This window comes from Polychytrium aggregatum (genome assembly GCF_025602895.1).
Source record: "Polychytrium aggregatum strain JEL109 chromosome Unknown BJ171scaffold_15, whole genome shotgun sequence".
In the NCBI taxonomy this organism is placed as follows: domain Eukaryota; kingdom Fungi; phylum Chytridiomycota; class Chytridiomycetes; order Polychytriales; genus Polychytrium; species Polychytrium aggregatum.
The window spans coordinates 899,390-925,170 of NW_026516217.1; the positions used below are offsets into that span (position 1 = coordinate 899,390).

A 25,781-nucleotide genomic window follows, 5' to 3' on the forward strand; every position below is an offset into this window, starting at 1 on the left:
TCACCCTCTCCCCGTTCCTTCCGAACGTTGGTGGGACCTGTCGATGGACTTCATCACGGATCTCCCACCTTCGAACGGCTTTGACTCCATCTTCGTGGTTAAGGACCGCCTGTCCAAACAAGCACACTTTGTGCCCACCACGAAGACGGTTACAGGCGAGCAAACCGCCGAACTCTTCCTCTCCCACATCTTCCGCTTGCATGGTTGTCCCCGGTCTATTGTTTCGGACCGAGGAACTCAGTTTACTTCGGCCTTCTGGAGGCGCTTCAATGAGCTTCTGAAGACGAAGATTTCCCTTTCTTCTGCCTTCCACCCCGAGACCGACGGTTCGACCGAGGTTCTCAACCAGGTCATCGAGCAGTATTTGCGTATCCATTGCAATTACCTGCAAGACGACTGGACCCTTCACCTTCCCCTTGCCGAGTTCACTTACAACAACTCGGAAAACACCTCCACTGGCATGACTCCCTTCTTTGCAGTCCATGGCCATCACCCCATTTTTGATCCCTCCATCATCCGTGATCCTTCTGTTGTGCCCTCTGCCGAAGAACGTGTCGACCGACTTCAGACCGTTCTCGAGGATCTCAAGGCCAACCTCCGGGTTGCCCAAGAGTCCTACACTTTGCAGGCCAACAAATCCCGTCTCCCCACTCCCGACATCTCCGTTGGCGACCTCGTTTTTCTTGATCGTCGCCACATCCGCACCCTTCGTCCCTCCAACAAGCTTGATCAGAAAAAGCTTGGCCCCTTTAAAGTTCTTCGCCGCATCAACCCCGTTGCCTTTGAACTTAAACTCCCTTCCACACTCAAAGTCCACCCCGTCTTTCATGTATCCCTCCTTGAACCCCGAACGAAGGACATTGTTCCCGAGTTCACCCAACCCGAACCTCCACCCATTCTTGTTGACTCCCAGGAAGAGTTTGAGGTCGAGACTGTTCTCGATTCTCGGCTCTTCCGTGGTCGCTTACAGTACTTGGTTCAGTGGAAGGGCTATTCCGAGACTGACCGGTCTTGGGAGCCCGCTGCCAATGTTTCCCACGCCACTGATCTTGTTGCTGACTTCCACCTTCGCTATCCCTCAAAGCCGAAGGCGACGCCCGGAGTTCGTCGCTAAGGAAGGGGATGATGTTAGGGATAGCTTCTGCTTGTTCTCCACTTTGACTGCACACTTGGCTGTTCTTTTGCCTTTCTGTTTGTTTGTGTGTAGCTTTGCAGTTCCCCTCCAATTTTCCGCCTTTTGCCTGCCATTTCCGCTCCTTCCGCACTTCCGTTTCCCCGCGCTGCTCCGCTTCCTTTGTCTTCTTCGCACGCGCCGGTTTGTTTGTGCACGCGCCTTGCTGCGATTGGTTGCAATTCGGCTGCCGGTCATGTGTCCCACCACCGGTGACTCATGACCTGCCTGACCGCCCCGATCTCTTGTTCATCTCGCATGCATTTGCCCCAACCTTATACTTGACCAATCCGCTTCTTGGACGTTGAGTCACATTGCTTCGCCTTTGCACGTTTCTCCTGCCAGGTGCTTCGCTTTTGCTTGCGCCTCCCTCGCTTTGGTTCTCTGCCTGTCTCGGTGGTCCTTCTCGGCCCTCGTTCGTGCATCGCCCCCTTCGCCCTGCTCGATCGCCCACTTTTCCCTCCCTTGGCCGCCCTTCGCTGCCAAGTCCGGACTTGTCTATAAATAGCCTGACCCCCGCGATGTGTAGTCGAACCTCAGCGTTCAAAATAGGACTAAATAAAGTGCCTTCTACTTTATTCTCTGAGTGTTCCTCACGTCTCATTTCGAGACTAGTCTTATCTTGAACGGATCTTTGCTTCCCTCGCTCCCTCTCCGAGTCCACTTCGGACTTTACCCTTGCCTTCCCTGAGCTCACTTCGAGCTCACTTCTTCTTTTGCCGTTGAGTCCCCTTCGGACTCTAACAATGGCCCCCCACCTGTCGCGCGCCAATGTATGTCGGCTTTTGGTTGGTTCTCGCATACCCACCAATCGGCGCGACCGTCTGGCTGAGTCTCGCAAGGAGTGTACCCTGCGGAGAGGACGAATATGCGTGTGGGAAGAGCGATGGCGCAGAGGCCGTTCTCGCTGTGGCCGAGGGGGAGGCGGACTAGGAGAAGGCGGCCGAGGAGGTGGCGGCGGCGAAAGGGGGATGGGAGGTGATGGCATCGGTCTTTCGGTCTTTGCAGTTCGCCGCTAAAATATTTCGGATGCTCACGGCCGTATAAATCCAGGCCACCCGTCCCTCGAGACTCAACCCCCCATCGTCGCTCCCGACCTCGCCTCGAGCCAACGACCTGCAACCCGCTTTCGCAACCCCCTACCCAGCGACTCCTCGCTCTTCCAAACCTTTACCCGTTCTTCTCCTCCGTCAGAATGGCCCCTTCCACCCGCTCCGGTCATGGCAGCGGAAATACCACCGGCGATTCTCCAAATAATCCCCCCTTGGTGCAACCCAGTCCCCAAGCAGCTCGAAAGGTAAGTGTTGTCACCCGCTCTGGCTCGCCAGTTTGAGCAGCTCCTGGCAGCGCCTGTTTGCGAGTGACGGTCTAGCGTTCTAACGACATCCTCCAATGGTCACAGGGAGCTACACCCCCCAAGCGACAGTTGTCTCAAACAGCTACCAATTCCGCCAATAAGCGCCCTAGGGTAAGTCAGCGTCACCCCCTTTCGCCGATCTCGCTGCTGTCCCGAGGGGTTGTTCGGCAGTGTATTAGACGCCACCGATACATAGACCACGGACGCCTCCTTCTGACACTCTGTTCCATGCCTATCATCCACCGTTTATCGCTAGCTCGGTGCCGACACTGAACAGAACGACAAGCCGACCGCAGCCCCTGCTTCCGAGCCTCCTCAGGTAAGCTTTCGCCGTTTGCTCCGTGTCTGTGACACACTCCCAGCGCTACCCCGAGCCTTGTCCGTTCTTCCGTCGTTAACACTCGCGACGCTGCCACACAGACCAATCTCGAACAGACCACCGTCTCTTCTGCTGAGGTAAGTCTCCAACACACACACACCCGTCCCATCATGGCAGGAGTTGTTGTCACTCGCCATGATGTTTGATGTTCATTGCCAGTGGGTGGTGGTTACTCCTGATCCACTGTCGAGAACACTGTATCGATATCAGTGTTCTTGATGGATCTGATGATCCGAGGAATCGTTACGATTCAGTGTCTTTGTCGCCCGGGTCCTGGGGTCAAATCTGTTTTCGGAGCGGTGCCGGACCCTTTGATACCGATATCGCCGCCACAGTCCACCATCGGCCGCTGTGGTCGTGTGGATGGGCACGCGGTTGCTTATCCGCTGCCACCAGCCCCCGCCACCACCCGCCTGTCCGCCGGGATGAGATAGCCGGTCACATCCTAACCCCGTGCCGGCCGTTTCCTGCGCCGCTCGGCATTCCGCCTTTTTTTCGCCGTTTGCGAGATTCAGGATGCTGGTAGAGAAGGTGGAGACAAGGGTACTTCCAGCAAAGCTGCCTCGGACCAGGTGAGAAAGAAGTGGGTGGTGCTCCGTTGCAAGTACTTGAGCCTCCGGTCGCTTGGATCGTGGGGTGGATGCTAATCTGGCTTCTATTAGACTCCTGAACCTGGAAAGGGAGAGCCCAGCCTTCCGACTCCCTCGCCAGAGCCCCATGAGGTATGTGCTCGTTAGGACGGTACTCTGTGCTCTCGCGTATGCTGTCGATGTACCCCACCCACCCTACTTGGCGTTTAGCTTTGGCTCTAACAGCGCCTCTGGTTTGTCGATAGGGTCAGAAGGACGGCGGTGGTCAAGGCGGTACCGCCGCCACCATAGCGAGCCTAGATGTATGCTGCTCTATGGAGCCGTTGGTTTCTCCGTGCGAGCCCGTCACCGTTGGTGCTCACTCTCGCCATAATATCGTCTCTCGCTGACGCCCTCTTGGCTATCGATCTCAATAGGACCAGCCTCTCAGCGAACGAACCGAAACCCACATAGCGGTAAGTAGATCTCTCGCTTGTAGCCCTCTTCTATGCGATCGGGTCCCACGTCCCGTATAAACCCGTTTCCTGGGGTTTCGCTGGTTCCCCCACAGCCCGTCGCTTCGGCGTCCGGTAGCTGCTTTGCGGGATGCGGCTGGGTGGGCAACGAGATTCCGTTTGCTTGTGTTAGCCAAACCGTGGCCATATTGTGGCCGGCACTGGTATCCGTGCGCAGCTGACACATGATCTGCCGCTTTGTGCGACACCCGTGACTAACAACGTGCTCACTGTGGCTATAGGACTCCGGTGCCAGCAACGACAGTAACTGTTCTGACGATGGTGAAGTTAGCCACTCTGAATCCGGTTCAGAGGTATGTGGTTGGTCGAGAATGATGGCAGACTCGGTGGGCGTTACGCTGTGTGGATGTGGTAGTTGCTGACGCTGCTGCTTCCGTCAGTTGCAACAGGAACGTGTTGTGAATGGGAATAATTTAATTGCCCAGGTAATTAGCACACAGAAAGAATATTTCGGTGTAAACTCACTTACGGCCTTGGTGAGCTATCGAGACGGGGCTTCGGTTGCACTGTCAGCACACCACATACCAGCGCTGATGTTGTTTTATCCATGTGTGGATTGTAGGATCGTGATCCGGCTGATCCTTCTATTCCCGCCGGGAATGCCATTAATGCGACCGACCCTTCAGCTACGACCGCTTCTGCCAATCAACTCCTTGGTTCAAGCACGACCGAATATATGGATCTTGACGAGGTTCGCTGCCTTTGACATTACTGTACATGTCGTACCTGAAATCCGTGTTGACAATTGTGTGATATTTCTTTTTAACATACATCCATGTAAAATTCAACGGTATCCTGTATTAGAATCCTTCTACGGGAGAGCTCCATCAAGATCGGGACAATGCCAACACAGGTGTACAAAGTCCTCCATGGATCAGTAAATTCGGATATGTTCGTCCTATAAATCCAACAGGCCGCACTGCGACCATCATCCTCCAACCCCAAGCAAACACCCAGTCTGCCGCGGCTGAACGTAGAGAACCAGACCATTCGAGTGAGTATAGGTTTTGTATTACATTCTCGATTTGCTGATTACTAATATTCTTACAATCCAATTTTTAGTAACCAAACTGTTCAAAGATGCTGCACCGTGTGTTCTCGAGGGTTATTCAGTTCCGAGGTTACTCTTCCCTTCGAGCGATTATCTTTCCAAGGTTTCGGCAGAAATTCATTTCGAACAAAAAGACCAACGTACGATCAATGATTTTATAGAATCATTGATTACCATCCCCAATCAAGGCAATACCGGAATCACAGCTGCAGCCGTACTTCAGAAAATCCAACGCCTCCAAGCGTCGAGTTTGAAGTTATATGTGCAAAAACCCAGTCAGATTATGTGCGACTTCACCAGTATTGGACTCGAGAATCCACACACTTTGTATCAAGATATGAAGAACCACTTGATTAACCCTGAGACCTACCAGGTCTCAGTTGCTCAAATTCTTATTTACGAGGGGGTTATTGCACCTTCCATGTGTGTTGCAAAGGAAACTACTATCCCATGCGTGTCACTCGCGACTGCCGGGTATTGTTCCAATACCCCAACACTTCAAGAGGCTGAATGCCGGCTCAAACAATTCATCAGCACAATCGCCTCTGTTGCCGAAGTCGACTCGATGAAGAAATCTCAAAGGACCGAGCTCCGGCGATTGGTTTGGTTTCTTCGATTCAAATTGTTCATGATCCAATACCGAAACGAAGCATTCCGTCCAGACTCTGAAGCTGCCACTCGATCATTTGAGAATACATATGAACTCATCAAATGCGATGCACCGGCATTGAAAGATAGTATCAGTAAGTTAATGTTTGTGTCTTCATATTCTGGCAGGTGATGGATGGCACAAAATTAATTGTTTTATGAATTGTTATTGGAATGTAGTCCCCAAAGAATGTATTCAGTCGGCCAAATTGATCATCCAGTTGATGCAATGTGAAAAATCCGCAATGTGGTTCGACACAACGTCATATTCGCCCCTTAGCGACAAATCCAAGTATCGCAAGTACATCGATCATACCGTTGGTAAAATTATCCAACTACATAAGGCATCCAAATTTCCACTCGCTACGTTTTTGGATATGGCCAGTCCTTTCGGATGGAATTGTCCAGAGGCACAGTACGTCTTTGGACTATGGATGGAATCTATTTTTCATTTCCGAGCCGCTGGATACTTCTTCAGCCATGGATATGCCGCCGATGGGGAACGTGGCGTTTATGGGATCAGGGACGTTGGTTGGATTTGTCATTTGATTCAACGAAGGAAGGCCCTTGCCCGCACCTACGGATTCAAGATGTCCGTAGAATCTAGCAAAGCCCGATTCAACGAAACACATCAGTTTGTTTCCGAGGAAACTCGACAAATTATCAAATGCCTCCGAGCTGCTCAAGCCGTCGGAAATTCTTTGACAATTCTGAGTGAAGCCAGGGAAACTCAGCTTAAAGAGATAGAAGTCGAAAAGCGCCCACCACGTGAGATACACGACTCTAGCTACGACATGTACGACATCGCTAATCAAAACGCATTTAGTGAAGTGTCTGTCGCCTATAATTCATGATAACACATTCTGGTTTCCGATAGAATCTATGCATCACTCGACCCCTCAGTATTGGAGAGCTTGATCAAGTGTACGGAATTTATTCCCAAGATTATCGTCAAAGAGCGCCTTGCAAAAATCGAAAAAATGAAAGTCAGGCTTCAGATGGAAATTGAAAATTTTATTGAAAATTTTGAAGGACTTGCCAATGCCCGGCGCTTAGGTTTCAAAATTGCAGCGAAATGCAAGCTCTTTTCTCGCATTCAAACTTTGCAGGGGAAGATAAACAGACGAGCCCGAAAGGATAGCGCAGAAGTGGATCGAAAGACATTGACCTTGAAAAGGGTGCTTGATGATCAACGTAACCGAATTGAAAGTGAAACCAATAAATAAGGGCATACCCTTGAATTTTGACCATTGAACAGTTATTTTGTTACCAAATATCATTGTGCGTTGGACATAACCATTCACCACACGCAACCAACTTTTGCATTGTTGCCTTGCGATGCTACACCCTCATCCAGAGTCCGTGCAAGATAATCTCGACCAACGAGTAACAATTTCAACCACACGGAAGTTTGCTTCAAGAGTGTGGAGCCAGTTCGGTTGGAAGGACTCGATGCGCCCAGTGCTGCGAATTCCCACTTTGTCAGGAGCTGCAAGAATCCCAGCTGCCGGACAGTGTGGAATCGCGACGTCAATGCGGCGCGCAACATGAATACCAAGAGCTCTTGTCTCAGGCGAGAGAGTTGATAGTGCCAAGTAACCACAAAACTCGAGACTGATCCCGGTTAGACGAGTTTGGTATCGCCTGGAAGGTGGTCGGTGGGTCAGGTCACGTGATAAGGAGGGGTCATCATCGAAAGACCGCCCTTTTCTTCCGTTCAAAAAATGTCCGGATGGTTAAGGCGCTCACGGTTCGCTCCTCTGCTCTCACACAGCGGGGGTTCGATTCCCGAAAGCCCCCGCCATTCAATATGAGATGATTCCGAGAGGCTGTCCGCTTACAGGACACGTCTTCAGAGCTCGCTCCTGCGTCCCGAAAGGACCTGTATAGCGATCTAGGGACCCATGCGTGCATGGCTTCTCCGAATCACCAGGCGTTGGGGAGATCTCGACATTTTTTTTTCAATTGTGCATGTGAATATATTACAGCCAATCTAATAAAAAACGGGACACCCAGGTTTTGACCATTGATCGAATATTTTGTTAGCCAAAACCATCGCGCGCTGGCCATGACCATTCGCCACACATCCGACTTTCGCACCGCCGCATTGCGATGCTACGCCCTCATCCATAGCCTGCGTAAGGTCGCCTCCATATTCAGTGTATCCAAGAGCACCATCCATCGATGGCACCGAGGATGCAAGCTGGATGACCCATCCCGGGTCCCAGCTCGCAGATCCACCTTCTTTGAGCAGGCATGTCCAGTCATTCGCACCCTGATTGAACAGGACCCGTTCCAGACTGGTCCTGTGTTGCGATGCAAGCTCGAGTCCATCCTCCAGAGGAAAGTTTCACTCTCACTCTACCACAAGGAATATGATCTCGGTATGCCAGTCGATCATCGCCACAGGAGAACGTCCGAGTGTATTCAAGACTTTGCTTCCGGACCCACCCAAAACAAAGAGATTGCCAACCAGGACGGGAAACAATCGCACGACCTGCCCACTGGGGTCTACGGATCAGCAGACCTGTGTCGCTGATGCCAGGAAGTGACTGTCCCGTTTCTTTCTGGTTTGACTGTAGTACATGCGATGCAGCACACCAGAGTGGTTGATGGCAAATGCAGCCGAGACGGACTTGTGTTTCATGTGATTGCGCTGGCGAAGCGGAGCACCCTTCGGTGAGTATCCATAGAGTGGGAAAATGGATTTCCTGATCCCCGTCTCATCGACAAAAACGAGCCGTCGTGGGTCGATGGAGCGGACCTGGTCCCTGAACTGTGCTACTCGCTCATCCAGTCGCTTGGACTTGTAGAGGTGTGTTGCCCTCTTGTGAGAGAGACCTGCTCGCTGTAGGGCAGTGTGGCAGAGTGAGAGTGATACTTTCCTCTGGAGGATGGACTCGAGCTTGCATCGCAGCACAGGACCAGTCTGGAACGGGTCCTGTTCAATCAGGGTGCGAATGACTGGACATGCCTGCTCAAAGAAGGTGGATCTGCGAGCTGGGACCCGGGATGGGTCATCCAGCTTGCATCCTCGGTGCCATCGATGGATGGTGCTCTTGGATACACTGAATATGGAGGCGACCTTACGCAGGCTATGGATGAGGGCGTAGCATCGCAATGCGGCGGTGCGAAAGTCGGATGTGTGGCGAATGGTCATGGCCAGCGCGCGATAACATTGGGTAACAAAATATTCGATCAATGGTCAAAACCTGGGTGTCCCGTTTTTTATTGGATTGGCTGTAATACCATCACATGTTTACAGCCAATCCCCCAGTGTGTCCAAGAGCACCATTCACAAATGGCACTTCGAGTCGAGTGGGGAGGCACATGAACTGGTCGCTGAATGCGACATGTGGCCGTCGACAGGATGTGCAAGGCCGTCCTGAAGCACGCCCCGATACGGACCGATGTGGTGATCGCCTTTGGCAATGCGTCATGGCGGCAAGGCAAGGGCTATGCATCCAGCCCTCGGAGGCAGCGGTTTGCTCAGTACTTTGAGCAATTCGAGCACCACCGACGCCGTCCCAATCACCATCATGGAAGCGTCAAGGTGGCCTCGACGAACGAGTTCAACACCTCGCAAGTGTGCTCCAAGTGCCTGGAGCCAGTTCGGTTGGAAGGACTCGATGCGCCCAGCGTTGCGAATTCCCACTTTGTCAGGAGCTGCAAGAATCCCAGCTGCCGGACAGTGTGGAATCGCGACGTCAATGCGGCGCGCAACATGATCACAGTGTGCAGGTCGATTGTGGAGATCGGAGAGCGACCGGTGGTGTTCACTCGGAGGCTGCCAAAGTGATCTGTTTTATTTCTTGTGGCTTTGCTTGACGCGACCACATCACATACTACATGTTCATGGAAGCAGCTGTGTTGTTCTGCACTTACTTTCGAGAATGGAGTGACAACGCGGATTCTAAGGTATCTATTGACCAGGAGGGATATGCGTCCAGTCACGTGTATTGTCCCAATGGTCAAGAGCCGCTTTGGCGCCAAATCAGAAAACGAATGACTTGGCGCAGTTGGTAAGCCGCGAAAATGGGGTTCCTCGTCCGCGAGATCAAACCCCCTCTCTCACGTATTGCCAACACTTCCTTCGACCGAAAATTATGCCCCCAATGGGGCTGACATTAGAGGGTCCGTTGTACCTTACGAGGCAAAATGGATCAGGGTTCACATTGGCTTCGGCCTGTGATACTCCGTCACTGAGTCATGGAGAAACCCTCCAATCGGGGCTATAAAAAGGTGTTATCGGGGCAATAAAAGGGCGTTGGAAGAAATGCGTACAAGAAATCATTCGTTTTGCATTTTTCTTCAACAAGTCCCAGCAATCAATACTGATTTTTGATCATTGATCATTTGTTCACTCCACTTCCCCGGCGTCACCTCCCTTCGGTGATCTGACCTTCCAAGCGAGCCGATCCTTTTGTGTCGGACACCACCCGCCGCCAGCGCCGACCGGCTCCATCTTCACCAGACGTGATCATCCAAGACCAATCCAAACCACCCCGCTTGCGTCAAACATGTCTGCCCTGCCATGATCTTGCGTTCACACCATTACCCTGCCCACCCAGGACACATCCGATCAATCATCGTCCCAAAACACAAGGTGGGTTCGAACTTACAACCTCGCGGTTGACTGCGGCGACGGTCTATCCTGGCGAGGACGAGGACACAACGAGAACACCCAGCGAGGACACTCTCGCGAGATCGGCAGTGGAGATCCCTGTGGTACTGCCCCAAACGCGCAGCAAGATGGCCTGGCAGCTCGGTCGACGCTGGTATTGCCACCCATCCACACGGCCCCTCGCCACCCAGTTGTCACAGAACACTGCGCGCGTCCAAAAAGAAAAGGCGTTCCCGCGACCCGTGCTGGATATGGAAACGAGCGAGTCTTTTGTACTACTTTTTATTTGCTATTGTCTGTGTTTAAAAACACAGCAGCACTGAAATTACAGCAAACACATACACACACTAGAGCGAGTCCCAGACCGCCGCGGTAACGACCAAGTCATAGACGAAGGCTCCCTCATGGTCTCGTCCCTGGATTCCCAGCTGCTCCTCGAATTTGGCAAAGAACTTGCTAAAGGCCTGTCCGGTGCTGTTGATTCTGATATTGCGATTGCGCATAAAGCTCGAGTACTTGTTCCAGACGTCGTTGCGGTGGAAGGCGATGCGTTCGGGGCTATGGTCTCGGGTTGCCTGCTTGTTAACGCACTCTTGGATGAATTGGGCCACAGTGTCGTTCTGGCATCGGATGTCGTCGACCGTCTTCTGGAACTCTTGCGGCAAAGGAGGAGGCGGGCGCTTGAGCTGCTCGACCAGGTAACTCAGGAACATGGGCGCCCAGGAGATGATAGATTCGTCGACATCGCTGCGGCCGGCAAAGACATAGTTGTCGGGATCGGGGATGCGTGTCGGGTGGTTTGGGGGGATAAAGGTGCTGCTGAACTTTTCAATAATCAGCCGTCTCCACGTTCCTTCGTCCTGTGTGCTCGCATCGATCTTGGGAATGTCATTGCACATCATGAAGAAGCCGCAGGCAAGTAGGAACTCGACTTCGTCATTGACAAAGTGTAACGTCCACTACTGGGACGTTGGGGCAAGACGGGGAGGGAGGGGGTACAAGACAAGACAGGACGGGGCAGAACAGGGCGGTGCTAGGCTACTCTAGCGGACGGGTGAGCTCGGGGAGCACTTACGTTTATTCACGATAAAACCGAACTCCAGACAAACGGGGGGAACGGGGGCAACCCGCAGGTATACCCTGCGGTGGCCTGCCTGCGGTGCGTGAAAACGCAAAGCGCAGCACAGGTCACGACCCACTGCGCCGCGCAGTACGCGCAGTACGCGCAGCACAGCGTCGGAGATACCATCTCCTACACTCCCACACTTAAGAAGGCTTCCTGCGAGGAGCCCTGCGTGTGCTCTTTATTTGGGGCTCCTCGAGGTGTTTACCGTATTTACTCAGCTCCTCGGGTGCATGGGACAAGTCCTCCAGTGTTTGCCATGTGTTGCCCGAGTGTGGGTAACCAACCCACTTGACATAAAACCGAAGTGACCCATCAGCCACTTTCTTGTGCCTCACGATCCTTTCGACTTCATATTCTTGAGTATAGTATTGTCCGAGGTCGTCTTCCAGTGGTGCGTCGTCCGGGACACCTTCGTCGGCGTCGGGGAACTGTGCTGGACTGCGGGTCGTGTGGCGACGCAGCTTGGACACATGGAAGACAGGATGGAGCTTGCTTCCAGGTGGCAAGTCCAACAGGTAGTTGAGGGGACTGGGTCGGGCCGCTATCTTGAACGGTCCTCGGTACTTGGGCAACAACTTCTTTGACTGGGCTTCGGGGACCTTGATGTTGTCGGCGTCCAGGTAGACAAGGTCTCCAACTTCAAAGGAGACATCCTGGTGTCGGCGGTCGTAGTACTTCGCCATCACTTGTTGCGCATCCGTGAGCGCGTCGGCGATCATCTTGTGTCGGACTTGATGATCTTTGACAAAGGCACTTGGTTTGGGAGGCAATCCAGCCGTGGACTCGGTCAGTGTCAAGGAGGTGGGAACATCAGGCTGGAATCCGTAGAGCGCCTCAAAGGGGCTCAAGCCAGTTGTGCTCGACTTGGCGGTGTTGTATGCAAACTCTGCATGACTCAGCTGTATGTCCCAGTCGTCTTGGCTGGTCGAGGCGTATGTCCTCAGGTATTGCTCGAGGGTGCGGATCGTCCGCTCGGACTGTCCATCCGTTTGTTGGTGGTGCGAGGTTGACATGTTCAGCTTGGTGCCGAGATGGTCGAACAGACTTGTCCAAAACAAGGAGGTGAATCGGGGGTCTCGATCACTGACGATGGACTTTGGGAGGCCGTGGTGCTTGAACACATGCTTGAAGAACAGCAGTGCAAGGTCAGGCGCGGAGCATGTCGTCTGGCACGGCACAAAGTGTGCCATCTTGCTGAACCTGTCGACAAAGACAGCGATTGCATCGTGGTCCAACTTGGTCGTCGGTAGATGCGTGATGAGATCCATGGACATGCTGGTCCAGGGGCGGTCGGGAACAGGCAGGGGTTGCAGCAATCCTTGCTCTCGGGTCGTGCGTGACTTGACCATCTTGCAGGTATGGCAGGACTCGATGTACTTCTCGACGGTGCGCTTCATTCCAGGCCAGTATGCGACTTTGGCCAGTCGGTCGTATGTCTTCTCGACTCCAAAGTGTCCAGCGAGGGGCGAGTCGTGGACCTCTTGGAGCAACTTGGTCTTCAACGACGGAATGTCCGGCACACAGACACGGCTGTCCTTCTTCAGGAGGAGCAGGCCATCACGCACTGTGTACTCGGATGATTCGTCGTCCTTGGGGAGCTTAGACACCTTTCGGAACAGTTCTCCGAACTGTTTGTCGTTGGCGATGTTGTCTCGGACAACATCCAGCATCGTGTTGTCGACACTGACAGTCGACTCGTACAGTGACGCCAATTGGTAGTCGGGGCGTCGGGACAGTGCGTCAGGCACCACATTGAGTTTGCCTTTCTGGTATACAACCTCGTAGTTGTACTCGGCGAGGAACTCCATCCATCGCGCTTGGCGTCGGCTCAGGTTCTTCTTGGTGTCGAGGTAACGCAGTGACTGGTGGTCCGTCACAATCTTGAAGGGCTTGGCGGTACCGTGGAGGTACACTCGGAACTTCTGCAGCGCGTAGATGATCGCAAGCTGCTCCTTCTCGTGCACGGGATAGTTGATCTCGTGTTGGGACAGTTTGCGCGACTCGAAGGCAACGGGCCTTCCCTCCTGCATCAAAACAGCTCCCACCGCAAAGTCGGAGGCGTCGGTGTGCACGGAGACATCCGTGTTCGGGTCGAACACAGCGAGGACAGGAGCGTTCGTCAAGGCGTGCTTGAGGGTCTCGAACGCTTGGCGTTGTGGGTGGTCCCACACGAAGGGGCACTCTTTGCGGAGTAGGTCTGTGAGTGGACCGGCAGTGCGCGCCAGATCGGGGATGAATCGGCGGTAGTAGTTGACGAGACCGAGAAACGACTGCACGTCAGAGACGCATGCGAGCGGCGGCCACTCGACCACAGACTTGACCTTGGCGGGGTCGACTTCGATTCCTCTTCCTGAGACAACGTGTCCCAGGAACGGGACTTGATTCTTGAAGAACTCACACTTGGACAGTTTGGCATACAACTTGTGCTCGCGTAGCTTGGCCAGCACGCGGGCGACATGACCTTCATGGGTCGCTTCATCCTTGCTGTACACAAGGATATCATCCAGGTACACGATGACAGAGTTGTCGAGCTCTTGGCGGAACACATCGTTCATCAGCTGCATGAACGTGGCAGGTGCGTTCGTCAATCCGAACGGCAGCACTAGGAACTCGTACAGTCCGTAGCGAGTCCTGAAGGCGGTCTTGTGGACATCATCCTCGTGGATGCGGATCTGATGGTAGCCTGAGCGGAGGTCTATCTTGCTAAAGACCTTTGCTCCACTCAGACGATCCATCAACTCGTCGATCCTGGGCAACGGGTAGGTGTTCTTGATGGTCTGTTTGTTTAGTGCGCGATAGTCGACGCACATCCTGAGATCACCTTCTTTCTTCTTGACAAAGAGCACTGGTGCACCATACGGTGACTGGCTCGGGCGGATGAACCCATGGGCGAGGAGGTCATCCAACTGGCGCTTGAGTTCGTCCATCTCCGTCAGCGACAGTTGGTACGTCGGTCTTGACGGAGGCGACGAGCCTGGTTCGATGTCGATGCGATGATCGACGGTGCGTTGGGGTGGCAGGCATTGTGGCAACTGGTCGGGGAATACGTCCTTGTACTCGTCGAGCAGCTTGGTCACCACAGGCGGGGGACCGGGACCGGCTTGGTCGGTGTCGTCGACCTCACGCACGACACAGAGGAACGACGTGTCCTTCTTGATCAGCCTCTTGAATTGCATGGCTGAGAGGAGAGGTGGCATGTTGGGTGAGGCCATGCCCTGCAGGACAATGTCAGGGCCAACACGGACAGTGCGGCCTTTCCAGTCGACGACTGGAGTCGGCTCGGCACGAGCAAGCCAGCTCATGCCGAGGATGGCATCGAACTTGGTGTCGATCACTTGGAACAACAGGACAGGATGGTACTTGGGATGGAGGGCCACTCGCAGGACCACTTGGTGTGTGCACTGCTGCACACGATCGTCTGCAAGCGCCACACTCATCGGCGACTTCTTCTTGGTTGCATGTATGTTGAGCTCCTGGAGCAAGCGTCTGCTGACAAAGTTGCAGCTTGCTCCAGAGTCCACCATCATTCGGACGGTGTGACCTTGGACGGTGGCAGGGAGGTACAGCAGGGACTCTTCATGGTCCTCCTGCACAGCCTCCTGCACCATGACTTGACTTGGGGGAACGGGCGACACTTGGTCTTGGTTGGCTTCATCACGGCCACTCGGACATTTTGGATAGGGTTCGGCCATTGCGGGGGCCTGCGGCGTCAGCACGCCATTGCACACGACGTCCACGGCTTGCGGACACATGTCGGAAGCATCCGACACACACGACTTGACAGGGGTGAGGGCACAGGCGGTCCTGTCCCTCAAGGGTTCTTGATTTTCTTTTTTGTTTTGGTTTTCAATTTTGGTTTTCTCTTCACGTTCGTGGAGAGGCAGGCGGCTTGCGCCACCATGCACCTCTCGCACGACGCACAACACTTGGTTTGTTTCTCCTTCGGGGGAGGGGGCGAGGTGAACTTCCTCTGGAGACGCGTGGACTGCATTGAGCAATCCACGGCGTTGGTCTCCTACTAGGGCTCCAGAGCCACCTAGTAGGGTCGGCCGTTTCCCGACTTCATGGGGCACTCCTTGGCCTGGTGTCCCGGTCGGTGACAGAAGAAGCAGGAACCATGGCGGAGGTCCTCCTGCTTCTGTCTGTCCTTGGGGGAGACAGTGGCAGCTTGCTGGAACCGGGAGCGGGGAGGGCCACGAGCCTCCATGGCGTTGACGTCAACGTCCATGGGCTCAGGCATGGGTCTTGCGGGCGGGGCCGGGCGAGGCGGACGGGCTGGGACGTGATGAGACCGATGGCCGCCTGCCAGCTGCGGGTAGAACTGGCGGCCATGGTACTGGACGTTGTCGAGGTTCTCGGCAACGTCCATCATCACGTCCAGGGACTTGCGGGCATCAGGGTTGCTGGCGATGTACTCTCTGATCTTGGGCTTGAGGCCCTTCTGGAAGAGGTACATCGCATCAGCAGAGCCCAGCTCCTCAATCTGGGAGGAGAGGTCTTCAAACTCCTCGATGTAGCGGGTCACAGAACCACGCTGCACGAGAGAGTATAGCTTGTCACGGGCAATGAGTTCAGCATTGGGGCTGCCGAAGCGGCGACGGAGGCGGTCCTTGAAGTCGTCAAACACACCTTCGCTCTGCTCGTCGAACCCTTGGCGGCGGTACCAACGGTACGCCTGGTCCTTTAAGCAGAGCTTGGCGGCGACGATGTGGTGGGTGGGGGCGACTTGGGCAGCATCGAGGTAGTCCTCGAGTTGCTGCAGCCAGTCCTCCACCGAGGAGGAGCGGCTCTTCCCAGTAAACACTGGGGCACGGAAGGTCTTGAGGAAGGCTTCCGGAAGTGGGCGGGGGTTGCTCATGGCAGGGGCAGGCTCCAGGGACAGAGAGGAGAGTCGGTCGGCAAGAGAGGCGGGATCCAGCTTGAGGATCTAGAAAGAGGACAAACAGGACGAAAACAAGACGAGGATTTCCGATGCTACCATGTAACGTCCACTACTGGGACGTTGGGGCAAGACGGGGAGGGAGGGGGTACAAGACAAGACAGGACGGGGCAGAACAGGGCGGTGCTAGGCTACTCTAGCGGACGGGTGAGCTCGGGGAGCACTTACGTTTATTCACGATAAAACCGAACTCCAGACAAACGGGGGGAACGGGGGCAACCCGCAGGTATACCCTGCGGTGGCCTGCCTGCGGTGCGTGAAAACGCAAAGCGCAGCACAGGTCACGACCCACTGCGCCGCGCAGTACGCGCAGTACGCGCAGCACAGCGTCGGAGATACCATCTCCTACACAAAGAGCTGGCGACCGGTCATGATGTCACCACCGGTGACGGATTTGAGCGTTCCCAGGAGCAAGGTGTCGTCTCGGTTGGGCTCCTGGCAAACGACAATGCGCGAACCGATCAGGCGCAGGAGATCGGGCGACGGTCTTGACGGATCTCCCCTCTTCTCCGTAAACAGGGAAACGCTGCAGGTTTTGAAGTAATCCCCGGTAGCGCGGCGAAGGAATCGGATCAGACTGGACTTGCCGTTGGAGCCTTTGCCCTGGAGAAGCGTAAAGACTTGCTCGCTCAAGACACCCTTCAGGCACGAGGCAAAGCGGTGCATAATGTACTTGCGCTGATGCTCGATGGGTAAGATTTGGTTGATGAAGGACTCCATGGCCTCGCGAAGCTCGATGGGGTATTTCTCGTACTTGAGGTAGACGTGGTGCGTCGACGACGACACATAGTCTTCCGGGCGGCCTGCACGGGCCTTCACCTTGAAGCTACCGAGTCGTTTCTTCGTGACCGGATCAACATTCTCACGGAACTCGAGGACACAGTTGGCACATCCGAGGAGCGAAGGATTGGTGTTCAGAAGATGGCGGAACTTGTCAACGTCTCTGGAGCTGTTGTTATGCACAGCCAGCTCATGGGAGGAGCGACGCTCTTCATAGATCTTCTCGGTCATGACTGCCCAGTGACGGCGGCAGTTGTTCGACACCTGGGCGATGAGTCCATTGACCTTCAGCTGGCTTCCGAGAATCGATTGGATCTCCTTGTATGTCTTGTCAAGCCGCTTCAGTGTCTTGACAAGCTCGGATTCAACCTTCTTGATTTTGCGACCGTCGTTCCCACGTCCCTTCTTCCTGGCTCGAGTATCGTCACCGTCATTACCCGCATCAGCATCAGCATCAGCATCGTCAGTGGTGTCGTGCGGGGGTTGCTTGCTGCTCTTGAACGACAATGACAGGACTTCTCCCAGGTAGGCGGCGTAAAAGATGAGCTGGATATAACTCATGTTCGAGCCCTTTTTGAGATTGATAACCGATCCGAAAAATGCACCGTGTAGGATAAAGTTGCGGACCGAATCGGTACGTGCGATCCAGCGATGTTCGATAGGCGTGAACACAAAACCCCTGATACCTCCGGTCGAGTACTGAGAGGCAAGTTCATCTGGGCAGTGAAAGTCTTGAATGGCCGGCATGCTAAAGATTGCATCCCCAAGGGACACGTCCTTGAGCTCACCAAGGACTCCTCGGATCTCGACAGCACTGATACGAGCACGCTCGATCAAATTCTTGGTGATCGTGACCATCGGTGATGCTTCGTTCAGTCTAGAAGGAGGCGGGGACTTGGCGACGATCATCGGAAGAATCATCAAGAGCTCCAAGAAAGAGAGCTGTTCGACATCGGGTCCCTCGGGCATCATTTCAGCGACAAGTCTTGGATCTACCATGTGCTCGTGGATGAGTTTGTAGATGTACTCCTGCTGCTCCAAGCAAGCTTCTCTTATGAGGCACTGAAGGGTGTTCTCAGCACTATCGACTCTTTCGACGACCTCGGGGGAAATATCGAGCTCAGAGTCGAGTCCTCGGTCGATGTACGAATTGGCGGTCGGAGGCACTGGGTCGGCTTGACTCGACTGGATATCGGCCGTCTCGACTCGGATTTTTCCGGGGACGACGTGTCTCCAAACAATATCCTGGATGAAGACATTGTGATGAACACATCGATCCGCAAAGCAGCTCATGTAAAAGTTGCCGGTAAAGTCATCAGAAGCCTTTCCGGCTCTGTCCGTTGGAGAGATGAGGACATAGAGTGATCCACGTCCGTTTTCGCCACGGGTATGCATTCTCTTGTAGAAGGGACATACTTGAGGAGCCAATGTGAATAAATGAACATCATTGACATACTTTTTATAGTCTTTGACGTCAAAGCGAACGCTGGTCGTATTGCGAAGGATCGTCTGGACAACTTGCAAAATAAGCGGGGGGCAATCGACGAAATCGATTCCAGGAACGGTGGCCACACCTTTGGTTGCCGCCTGAAGGTAATCGCCGTAATGTGTTCCGGTGTCGTCGTCACTGTTCTCATCGTCTTCATTCCTGGGTCGGCGCCTGACACGTCTTCCGTCTGAAAAGATGGTTTTGCCGACCATTGTGATAGGGATGAGATGGATTTCCAGGGCCGGATCTGTACCGAAGATCGTTTCCTTCATCGGTAGATTGGTAAGACTGCCATTGACTACGATATGGTCGAGGCGGAGGCTCGTGAGTTGTATGGCACCGACCGTGAGAGGTTCATCGTATCGCTTGTATTCGTAGTCGTCCTCGTTTTCCATAGGAACCAACTCGGCTCGGCGGTAGACATAGCCAAAGGGAACGTTGCCGCCGAATCGGTAGATGGTTTGGGTCATTTCGAGCTCTTTCTGTTTGGCGGTTTCGTCCGTGGTCTTGCCCTTAGCGGTAGCACCCATGATTCCTTTGTGGCTGCCGTACATTCGGAGCCCAGAGTTGTTATAGACGGATTTGTCGATGATATTGTCAAGGTCAATAACACCGAAGTCGTTGTCGAAAAGAATGGATGTGAGTTTCTTGACAATGACGTCTCGCAAGGCGATCGCGGTTACTTTGGAGGTAACCAGGTTGGGGTAGTTGATGTGCCACCCGACAATGTTGCGGCTCGACATGATCTCGATAAGGTCTTCATCGGCATGGTCGGAATCGGTGATTTCTCTGCAGTTATTCTTTATGATGGGCTTGATGTTGCTGAGGATGGTATAGACCAGCTTTCGGAATTCCTTGGGTTGCCAGGCTTTGAAAGTCTCGTACTTGAAGTCCAGATCAATAAAGAACTTGAAGCCGTTTGGATCGATGCGCTCGGTAATGGAGTTGGGTTCGTGGTTTTTTTGAGTCATGTCGATATAGTTCATGCCATAGGCGTTCACAAAATCGACGTACTTCTCCCAAAACTCGACGACTGCATCAGACGGGATGTCGAGGGCGCCATTACGGAGATGATACTTGGAATTGTACGCTGCCAGAAAGTGGGTCTGTTTGTTCCCTTTCTTGACGTGATTCTTAAGGAACCCGACCAAAAGGGACAATGCTCGAGCATATTCTGCAGGTTGGGCTGGAGTTCGGTTTGGATGCACGAGCGGGACCGATGATGGACCAGGACGCGGTAAGATGGGGCGGTAGTCGCGGCTGCCACAAGGCTGATCGATCGGGGGGCGATCCATGATCTCGACTTGACGCTGGACCTCGACGCTGGACGTGGTGCTGCGGGTGTCTTCGCCTTGATCGGATGATACACCGTCCATGGGATCGTCGATATCGGAACCCGAGCCAGACTCTGCCTCGGAAGCAGAATCCATAAGTAAGTGGTCAGTTCGCATTTACTTTTTTGCGCGATACAGGGAAGATGAACTTTGAGCAAGCAACGTTAACCTCCGTGCCAGGCGATCCCGGTGATCGCAGGAGCACTCGCTTGAAGGTACCGCTCTCTTACGCCGTCGCCGTCGTTGCGATCTTTATAGCCTTCCGGGTCTACTGGCGGGCAGGCAGCGCGGAGATCTTCTGCCTCCTCCTCTCGACCCTGGTCATCTACGTTTGGCGCCAACAGGACCAGCGGGGTGTTAGGGATAGCTCCTGCTTGTTCTCCACTTTGACTGCCCACTTGGCTGTTCTTTTGCCTTTCTGTTTGTTTGTGTGTAGCCTTGCAGTTCCCCTCCAATTTTCCGCCTTTTGCCTGTCTTTTCCGCCCATTCCGCACTTCCGTTTCCCCGCGCTGCTCCGCTTCCTTTGTCTTCTTCGCACGCGCCGGTTTGTTTGTGCACGCGCCTTGCTGCGATTGGTTGCAATTCGGCTGCCGGTCATGTGTCCCCCACCGGTGACTCATGACCTGCCTGACCGCCCCGATCTCTTGTTCATCTCGCATGCATTTGCCCCAACCTTATACTTGACCAATCCGCTTCTTGGATGTTGAGTCACATTGCTTCGCCTTTGCACGTTTCTCCTGCCAGGTGCTTCGCTTTTGCTTGCGCCTCTCTCGCTTTGGTTCTCTGCCCGTCTCGGTGGTCCTTCTCGGCCCTCGCTCGTGCATCGCCCCCTTCGCCCTGCTCGATCGCCCACTTTTCCCTCCCTTGGCCGCCCTTCGCTGCCAAGTCCGGACTTGTCTATAAATAGCCTGACCCCCGCGATGTGTAGTCGAACCTCAGCGTTCAAAATAGGACTAAATAAAGTGCCCTCTACTTTATTCTCTGAGTGTTCCTCACGTCTCATTTCGAGACAAGTCTTATCTTGAACGGATCTTTGCTTCCCTCGCTCCCTCTCCGAGTCCACTTCGGACTTTACCCTTGCCTTCCCTGAGCTCACTTCGAGCTCACTTCGAGCTCACTTCTTCTTTTGCCGTTGAGTCCCCTTCGGACTCTAACATCATTTTGAACGCTCCCTCTTGGCTTCCCGGCCTTTCTTCTTCTTTCGCCTCTCTTTCCCTCGTCGATCCGATGGCTGAGCCTGCTGCACCCCCTGCAGACTTGAATGCGTATCTGGCGCGCATGGAGGAGCGTATGAACGCCCTCATGACCCAGAACGCTGCTCTCCATCGTCAGATCCAAGATCTGCAAGCTCCCGCCGCCGCTCCCCGCCAGGTCTACCAGGTGAACAAGCCCAAGGAGTTCCTAGGTTCCCGCGACGAAACGACGGCCTTCCTCGCCCAGTGCCACCTCGTCTTCCTCGCCGATCCCGCCTTCTTCGCGCCCGAGCGCCAGAAGGTCCTCTACGCAACCTCCTTCCTCCGCGGCGAAGCCTTCAAGTGGTACGAGGCCGCATTCTACATGGCCAACCGCTTCCCTGCCTCCTTCGCCGACTTTGAAGTTGCCCTCAAGTCGACCTTCGGTGAGGACACGGCCTCCTCGCAAGATAAGGCCTTGAACGACCTCAAGCGCTTGGTCCAGCTCAAGTCCTGCCAAGCCTTTGCCACCCGCTTCGTCCAGCTTGCCGCCCGAGTCCAGACTGATGAACCCACCAAGATGCACTTCTTCAAGGAGGGTCTGAAGTCGGAAGTCAAGTTCCACCTGATCGGTCTCCGCCCCGCTCCCGCTTCCTTGCCCGAGTTGATCAAGGCAGCGGTCGAGTACGACGATGCCCTTCATCGTCTCAAGATCTCCTCCCGTTCCCAACCTCCTCCTCCTTCTTCTCGCTCTGCTCCCCATCACCACCATTCTCCCGCGCATGTTTCTTCTTCCTCCTCTTCTGCACCCACTCCCATGGACCTTGACTCTGTCTCGGTCCGCCCTGCTAAGCTCTCCGACGTCGAGAAAAAGCGACGTCGTGAGCAGGGTCTCTGCTTGTACTGCGGGGAAAAGTCTTGTCCCGGCAGTCGCGATGTTCAGCAGTGCCCGGTTCTGGTCAAACGGAACTCGGGAAATGCTCACAGCCGAGCAGCACCTCGCAAGTAAGCGAGGTGGTCTGTTCGGCGATACGAACATCTTCCCCCTCTGACTCGTCACTATCGGACGATAAGCTTCTTCTTCCGGCCACTCTTATCGTCATGAGTCTTTCTGGCCCGGTCTCCATCTCCCTTTCTGTTTTCATTGATGATGGATGTACCGCTCTTGCCCTCATTGATCCTGCCTTTGCGGATCTTCATAAACTATCTCTTATCCCTCTTTCTACTCCTTACTCCGTTTCCCTTGCGGATGGTTCCTCGGCCGGTTTCATTCGTTTTCAAACCGTGCCTTTGACTTTGACCATTGGTTCCCACACCGAGTCGATTTCGTTTCTTGTGACTCGACTCTCCACCACTCCCATCACTCTTGGTCTTCCCTGGATGCGACTTCACAATCCAGTTGTTAATTGGAAGTCCCTCTCCCTTTCGTTCTCCGATCCCTCTTGCCTTGCTGATGGACACATCCTCGCGGATGTCTCTGCTTCTTCCTTGGACACTCCGTCCGCTTCCGGCTCTTCGCCTCCCCCTTCGGGCACTTCGCCTTTGACTCTTCCTCCCTCCGGTCCTTCCCTTACACCGGTTTCCACCTTTGGCGCTTCGCCTTCCCTTTCTTCCCGCCTTGACTCTGCTTCGCTTTCTGAAGAGCCAACGGCTTTATCTTCACCCGACATTGAGCTTGTTAATGCGGCGAGTCTTCTCCGTCTTGCACGGGAAGACAAGCTCGACATTTTCGCTGCCCAAATGGATATCCGTCCTCCTTCGCCGGAGACGTATCCTACGGTGTCGATAAGGTCCGTGCTCACGACGAAGGTGTATGCCGAGTCTGGCACCCCTGTCGACTCTCGAGGTGTCCCACTCAAATACAATGAGTTTGGCGACGTTTTCAGCCTCAAGTCTGACCCTCCTTCTTCTTTGCCTCCTCACCGTCCGTATGACTTGTCTATTGAGTTTGTACGGACCGAGGATGGAAAGGAACCTCGTTTGCCAAAGCCGGGGAAAGTCTATCCTTTGTCCCCGGCCGAGGAATCTGCTCTTTCGGAGTATCTGACCAACGCCCTCGCACGTGGTTGGATCTCCAAATCCTCTTCTCCCGTTGGTGCTCCCTGCTTCTTCGTGAAGAAGCCCAATGGTGGTCTTCGCCTTTGCGTCGACTACCGGGGCCTCAATGCCATCACGAAGAAGAATCGTTACCCTCTTCCCCTCTTCCAGGATCTTCTGGATAAACTTTCTTCTGCCCGCGTCTTCTCACACCTTGACCTTCCTGATGCTTACCACTTGGTTCGTGTCAAGAAGGGCGATGAGTGGAAGACTGCTTTTGTTTGTAAATCTGGCTCTTTTGAGTACAATGTTATCCCCTTTGGTCTTTCGAATGCCCCCGCTGCTTTCCAGTTTTTTATGAACGACATCTTCTCGGACCTCCTTGGTGTCTGTGTTGTCATTTATCTTGACGACATCCTGATCTTCTCAAAAGATCCCCAGGAGCATGAGGAGCATGTTAAGCTTGTTCTTTCTCGCCTTCGTGAACACTCCCTTAAGGTCAATCCGGCCAAGTGTTCTTTTGACCTTTCTGAAGTTGATTTTCTCGGCATGATCATTTCTGCCGATGGCATTAAAATGGACCCTGCCAAGGTCGAGGCCGTTTCTCTTTGGCCTGTTCCCTCTTCTGCTCGCGATATCCAAGTCTTTATTGGTTTCGCAAACTTTTACCGCCGCTTCGTCAAAGACTTTTCTGCACTTGCTCGTCCTTTGACTTCACTCACCACCAAATCCTCCACCTTCTCTTGGTCTCCCGAGGCCCAAGAGGCTTTTGATTCTCTTAAACTTTCCTTCACTTCCGCACCTATTCTTCGTTACTTTGATTTCTCCAAACCCGCTGTTATCGAGCCCGATGCTTCTGATTTTGCTTTGGGTGCCGTCCTTTCCCAGTTTGACCCTGACGGCGCTCTTCACCCCGTTGCTTTTCACTCTCGGCAATTCCGTCCCGCCGAGGTGAATTATGACACTCACGACAAAGAGCTCCTTGCTATTGTCGATTCCTTCACTGCCTGGCGTCATTACTTGATGGCTGCCGACCCCGATCATCCCACTCTTGTCTTCTCCGATCACCAGAACCTTACCCGGTTCACTTCCGCTTCCCAACTTTCTCGCCGCCAGTTCCGGTGGGCCCAATTCCTTTCTGACTTTGCTTTTCGCATTTACCACCGCCCTGGTCGCCTCAACACCAAAGCCGATGCTCTCAGTCGCCGTTCTGACTTTGAGATAAAGCCTGGTGACTCCCTCCACTTGTAACGTCCACTACTGGGACGTTGGGGCAAGACGGGGAGGGAGGGGGTACAAGACAAGACAGGACGGGGCAGAACAGGGCGGTGCTAGGCTACTCTAGCGGACGGGTGAGCTCGGGGAGCACTTACGTTTATTCACGATAAAACCGAACTCCAGACAAACGGGGGGAACGGGGGCAACCCGCAGGTATACCCTGCGGTGGCCTGCCTGCGGTGCGTGAAAACGCAAAGCGCAGCACAGGTCACGACCCACTGCGCCGCGCAGTACGCGCAGTACGCGCAGCACAGCGTCGGAGATACCATCTCCTACACTCCCACACTTAAGAAGGCTTCCTGCGAGGAGCCCTGCGTGTGCTCTTTATTTGGGGCTCCTCGAGGTGTTTACCGTATTTACTCAGCTCCTCGGGTGCATGGGACAAGTCCTCCAGTGTTTGCCATGTGTTGCCCGAGTGTGGGTAACCAACCCACTTGACATAAAACCGAAGTGACCCATCAGCCACTTTCTTGTGCCTCACGATCCTTTCGACTTCATATTCTTGAGTATAGTATTGTCCGAGGTCGTCTTCCAGTGGTGCGTCGTCCGGGACACCTTCGTCGGCGTCGGGGAACTGTGCTGGACTGCGGGTCGTGTGGCGACGCAGCTTGGACACATGGAAGACAGGATGGAGCTTGCTTCCAGGTGGCAAGTCCAACAGGTAGTTGAGGGGACTGGGTCGGGCCGCTATCTTGAACGGTCCTCGGTACTTGGGCAACAACTTCTTTGACTGGGCTTCGGGGACCTTGATGTTGTCGGCGTCCAGGTAGACAAGGTCTCCAACTTCAAAGGAGACATCCTGGTGTCGGCGGTCGTAGTACTTCGCCATCACTTGTTGCGCATCCGTGAGCGCGTCGGCGATCATCTTGTGTCGGACTTGATGATCTTTGACAAAGGCACTTGGTTTGGGAGGCAATCCAGCCGTGGACTCGGTCAGTGTCAAGGAGGTGGGAACATCAGGCTGGAATCCGTAGAGCGCCTCAAAGGGGCTCAAGCCAGTTGTGCTCGACTTGGCGGTGTTGTATGCAAACTCTGCATGACTCAGCTGTATGTCCCAGTCGTCTTGGCTGGTCGAGGCGTATGTCCTCAGGTATTGCTCGAGGGTGCGGATCGTCCGCTCGGACTGTCCATCCGTTTGTTGGTGGTGCGAGGTTGACATGTTCAGCTTGGTGCCGAGATGGTCGAACAGACTTGTCCAAAACAAGGAGGTGAATCGGGGGTCTCGATCACTGACGATGGACTTTGGGAGGCCGTGGTGCTTGAACACATGCTTGAAGAACAGCAGTGCAAG

At 54.1% G+C, this 25,781-nt stretch overlaps 3 protein-coding genes across 3 annotated transcripts; 1 reads left to right on the top strand and 2 right to left on the bottom strand.

Annotated features, from left to right (window-relative positions):
• The first annotated feature begins 4,404 nt into the window (after positions 1 to 4,404).
• BJ171DRAFT_75079 (uncharacterized protein) lies at positions 4,405 to 6,974 on the top strand. The gene is made up of 6 exons (XM_053115877.1): positions 4,405 to 4,488; positions 4,639 to 4,703; positions 4,817 to 5,006; positions 5,075 to 5,806; positions 5,892 to 6,507; positions 6,589 to 6,974. Exons 2-6 carry the CDS (start codon positions 4,689 to 4,691, stop codon positions 6,935 to 6,937), a joined length of 1,902 nt encoding a protein of 633 aa, XP_052967545.1. The 5' UTR covers positions 4,405 to 4,488; positions 4,639 to 4,688; the 3' UTR covers positions 6,938 to 6,974.
• A 3,708-nt stretch (positions 6,975 to 10,682) lies between these two features.
• On the bottom strand, positions 10,683 to 11,234 carry BJ171DRAFT_474394 (uncharacterized protein; the record flags this gene model as incomplete). The annotated part of the gene is made up of 1 exon (XM_053108739.1): positions 10,683 to 11,234. One exon carries the CDS (start codon positions 11,232 to 11,234, stop codon positions 10,683 to 10,685), a length of 552 nt encoding a protein of 183 aa, XP_052967546.1.
• A 5,511-nt stretch (positions 11,235 to 16,745) lies between these two features.
• BJ171DRAFT_598560 (uncharacterized protein) lies at positions 16,746 to 20,329 on the bottom strand (the record flags this gene model as incomplete). The annotated part of the gene is made up of 2 exons (XM_053114849.1): positions 20,234 to 20,329; positions 16,746 to 20,077 (listed from the first exon to the last, which is right to left on the bottom strand). The coding sequence occupies exon 2, from the start codon at positions 20,043 to 20,045 to the stop codon at positions 16,746 to 16,748; it is 3,300 nt and encodes a 1,099-aa protein (XP_052967547.1). The 5' UTR covers positions 20,046 to 20,077; positions 20,234 to 20,329.
• Positions 20,330 to 25,781: the final 5,452 nt, after the last annotated feature.